This window comes from Austrofundulus limnaeus, unplaced genomic scaffold, assembly GCF_001266775.1.
Source record: "Austrofundulus limnaeus strain Quisiro unplaced genomic scaffold, Austrofundulus_limnaeus-1.0 Scaffold17, whole genome shotgun sequence".
NCBI classification, from domain to species: Eukaryota; Metazoa; Chordata; class Actinopteri; order Cyprinodontiformes; family Rivulidae; genus Austrofundulus; species Austrofundulus limnaeus.
The window spans coordinates 3764895-3768943 of NW_013952419.1; the positions used below are offsets into that span (position 1 = coordinate 3764895).

The following is a 4049-nucleotide window of genomic DNA, read 5'->3' on the forward strand; positions in this document are numbered from 1 at the left end:
GTTTTCCTCCTGCATGTCATGTCCTCTCACCTCTTCCCTGACTGCTAAATGCACATGAGCTCAGTCATGAGCTCACATCAAGAAACCACACACACACACAAACTTGTTTTTATATCCTTGTGGGGCCCGTCCATTGACTTCCATTCATTTTTTGGTAATTTTATATTCTAACCCTGACCACAAACCTTAAGGCTAACCTCACAGGCACCTTCCTGACCCTAAAACTAACCTAAACTCAATTCATACCTTGGTCTTAAACCCAACCCCCACACCCAAAATCAGCCTCTGAAGTTGTGGGGCCCAGGCTTTGGGCCCCACAACTTCACCCGGACCCCACGAGGCTGCGTTTTCCTTAAAACTGGGCCCCACGACATAGGAAAAACAAGGACACACACACACACACACACACACACACACACACTGACCTTTAACGTAAATAAAATAATCTGCTTTTGCCTAGTTAATACTGTTAGACAAGTTGCTTAAAAGTAGAAACCAATAGCCTTGTAGTGAGAGCCCATTTATTGTTTGATTGTTGTAACCACATATTAATCACTCAATATTACTCTTTTTAATAAAAAAAAAAGTCAGTTAGTTTTATCTGGCCAAAATAAACTGAATGACTTTGTGTGTTTTCTGTGTGTATATGGTGATTGAATTATTTTTGTTTAACAGATATCATCTTGAACCGGGGAGGGAAACTCTTAATTAAAAATCATATTCATGATTTTTAACGAGGGTTATCTCTACAGTACTCAACTCATTTTAACTCCTTAGATCAGGGGTGTCCAAACATTTTGTTATGTGGGAAAAAAAATCATAAAGTCAAAARAACCTGAGGGCCAAAAATATTTTTCCTTTACCTGCTCAACAATAAACTAAGCATTTAATACTTTCATTAAACAAATAAAGCAGTCAGATTGATTGCTGGAAATGAATGCATAGATAAATCTAGATTAATAGATTTGCAGGTTTCTCTTATAATATATTTTTTGCAATTTTCTAGGTTTCAATTGTGGGGAAAATAAACCAATTCAGTCCATTCTGATCAATAAGATCAGGATTTAGGTCAATTAAAAGCAGATTGGAGGGCAGCAAAATCAGCTTTTGAGTAGAAGTCACCAGATCGATGTGGAAAAAGCTATAAGTCTGGTTATTGAAAGACAGATCATTGGTATTGTTGCCAATATTTTTATTGTAAGATTTTAATTTCTGATAAATTTTCCCTAAACGTAAATAGACAGCATGCATATACATCAGACACCTGTGCCGGGAGGATAAATTTGTAAACAAATTAGTTTAATTCTTTAACTGAAGTCAGGAGCCACATAAAAATCAGTTCGGGGGCCACAAATGRCCCCCWGGCCACACTTTGGACATCCCTGCCTTAGATAACAATCTAGCAGCTTGGAAAAAGTGCAGCATGTTATAGACATTTTGTTTTATTTGCACTTCTTTTAGTCTAAAACATCTTTCTTAAACATGTCTATTCCTCAAGGGAATTCTGTTTAAATATATTAGAATTAGAATTAGAATGCCTTTATTGTCATTACACATGTGCATTACGAGATTAGAGMCACTCCCACAGTAGTGGGAGATACACATTAAAAGTAAAATTGAAAAAAGGATAAAATTAGCTAAAATATGCCTATACGTATATCAGCATATATAAATATATATAATAAAGATGCATAAAATACAGTTTTGCATGAAGTATCTAATATAAATAAAGGGCTATTTCTGAGTAATTATAGTACAAATATACACCAATGTTTGTAAATTAATCAGTGAGGATACAGTATGCAAATCACATCAAATAAAGGCAACACATTTAAATTAAAAACTTGATCTTACAACATCCAGTTTATGTCCAGACAAAGAAAGAAAGAAAGAAAGAAAGAAAGAAAGAAAGAAAGAAAGAAAGAAAGAAAGAAAGAAAGAAAGAAAGAAAGAAAGAAAGAAAGAAAGAAAGNGAAAGAAAGAAAGAAAGAAAGAAAGAAAGAAAGAAAGAAAGAAAGAAAGAAAGAAAGAAAGAAAGAGAAATTGAAATTAAAGTTTGGGATGGTCAAAATCTTATTTGAAGCTTATAAATTCTTGTAAGCAATTAAACTGAGCTTTAGGTTAACACAAAGAGCATTAAGAATAATATTAACCAGGTGCTTTAAACTAGTTTATAATAGATGGTCAAGATAAAACACATAAGCAAGATAAAAAAAATGCAGTATTTCATTATCTACAATGTATAGAGATCTTGCTAATGTAATTCAGGGCCAGCTATATTTTGTATAGGGCTAGTCTTATGTTTCTGGATCCATAACCTTAAAATTTCCGGTATCTTTTTGGTTCTGAGACAGTAGACAAATGGGTTTATCAGTGGGGGAAAGAAACTGTAGAAAAGAATCGTGACCATCCGCCTGTCTTCAGTCATTTGAAAATTAGGAATGTACGGTGCAGTGTAGACAAAAAATCGAGGTAAGTAGTAGACAGAAATGATAAATCCCTGAGTGGCACAAGTGGAAAAGGCCTTCATTCTGCCCTGTAGAAGACAACAAATAAAGGTCAACTAATGACAAATATAACAAATTTAATTATTTTGTAATCTAAATGGTGATGGCTTGTTATTTTAATCTGACATTTGTACAAAGTACAAAATATTTCATTATGAATATTTAAAAACATAACATTCACCTGTCCATTGACCATCTGTAAGACTGTAAGAACAATGCAAACATAGGAGAAGATGATAAAGCCTAAAGGAACATAAAGAATAAACATTGCTGAAATATAGGAGACAGAATATGCATAGCTTGTGTCTCCACAAACTAAAGCAAGTAAAGAAGCAGTGTCACAGAAGGCCTGAACAATTTGATTGGGGCCACAATATGACATTTGGGCTGTGAAGAAGGTGCTGATGCCTGGAAAGATGTGAGCCGTGACCCAGCACAAGACCGTCAGGACCGTCATGGTTTGGATTGTCATCACCATGGGGTATCTGAGGAGAGAAGAATGAGAGGAAAAAGAAAGAATGATGTGACTTCTTTCATGTTCCTTAAATTAGAATTATATTTTTCCAAGTGTTGTTTCCACCTGAGAGGAAAACAGATGGCCAGGTATCGGTCCACAGCCATGGTCAGCAAAATCAGAGAGTTTAAACTGCCAAAATAATAGATCATGTGTTTTTGAAAGTGGCATGTGTGAAAGCCAATACTCCCATCGTTCCACCAATAACGAGCAATGAGTTTTGGTAAAGCAACTGTGGTAAAACCTGCAGCAAGAATGAAACATTTTGACACAACACACCTCACACACAGATGATAAAGTATAATTTAGTATATGTTTTTGTTGTGGTAAAAACAACATTTACCAATGTCTGAGAGAGCCAGGCTCACCATGTTGATATACATTGGCTTCTGAAGGTTGGGCTCCAGAGCAAAAACTACAACCAGGACCATGTTGCCCACCACTGTGATCACATAAAGGATGAAGAAGAACCATGCCACTAGATGAAAATACTCCTGCTGGAGACTTGGAAAGCCCACAATAAAAAACTCAGACACTTGCACCTGTGTGCTGTTTTGATCCACTTGAACCATACTGCAGGCAGAGTGAGGCAGATCATCTATCAGCACAGAGGAAGCAAACAACTGAATGTGACACACAAGAACTCTGAGCAGGTCTTACCTCATTCAGTGCTCTTAACACACTGACAGGAACAACAAGACTCAGGCATATTCAAATTATATTGACAGATGAATTGCAGGGTTTGTTGATGCAACAACATTGTCTCAGGGGAATAAAAGTAATTAGCTCTCTGTGGCCAAAGAAACGTTTGACAAAGAAATCCAGTTTTTTATATAGTTGTTTGTGTTGATGATTTTAGTCTTAGTGAGACTAATAATCATAATAAGTTCTGATATTTGCCATGACTTATATTTGGAACTCTGTCACACAAGTACATGTATTTGAACATATCAATCTACAAACTGGTCAGTTTAGGTGGAATGCCAAAAYATTGTCAAAAAGTCTAATATTTTGGCTCATAAGATTAA

General features: G+C 35.6%; 1 protein-coding gene across 1 annotated transcript; it reads right to left on the reverse strand.

Annotated features, from left to right (window-relative positions):
- Positions 1-2016: 2016 nt before the first annotated feature.
- LOC106514182 (olfactory receptor 1) lies at positions 2017-3759 on the reverse strand. The gene is made up of 4 exons (XM_014003333.1): positions 3365-3759; positions 3088-3265; positions 2689-2992; positions 2017-2536 (listed from the first exon to the last, which is right to left on the reverse strand). The coding sequence occupies exons 1-4, from the start codon at positions 3591-3593 to the stop codon at positions 2255-2257; spliced, it is 993 nt and encodes a 330-aa protein (XP_013858787.1). The 5' UTR covers positions 3594-3759; the 3' UTR covers positions 2017-2254.
- Positions 3760-4049: the final 290 nt, after the last annotated feature.

Excerpts from the sequence above, each read along its gene's own strand:
- LOC106514182 (XM_014003333.1), bottom strand. The coding sequence starts at position 3,593 with ATGGTTCAAGTGGATCAAAACAGCACACAGGTGCAAGTGTCTGAGTTT. Across the intron at positions 3,266-3,364 it reads CCTGGCTCTCTCAGACATTG|GTTTTACCACAGTTGCTTTA; the intron begins GTAAATGTTGTT and ends TTCTTGCTGCAG. Across the intron at positions 2,993-3,087 it reads GCCATCTGTTTTCCTCTCAG|ATACCCCATGGTGATGACAA; the intron begins GTGGAAACAACA and ends TTCTCTCCTCAG.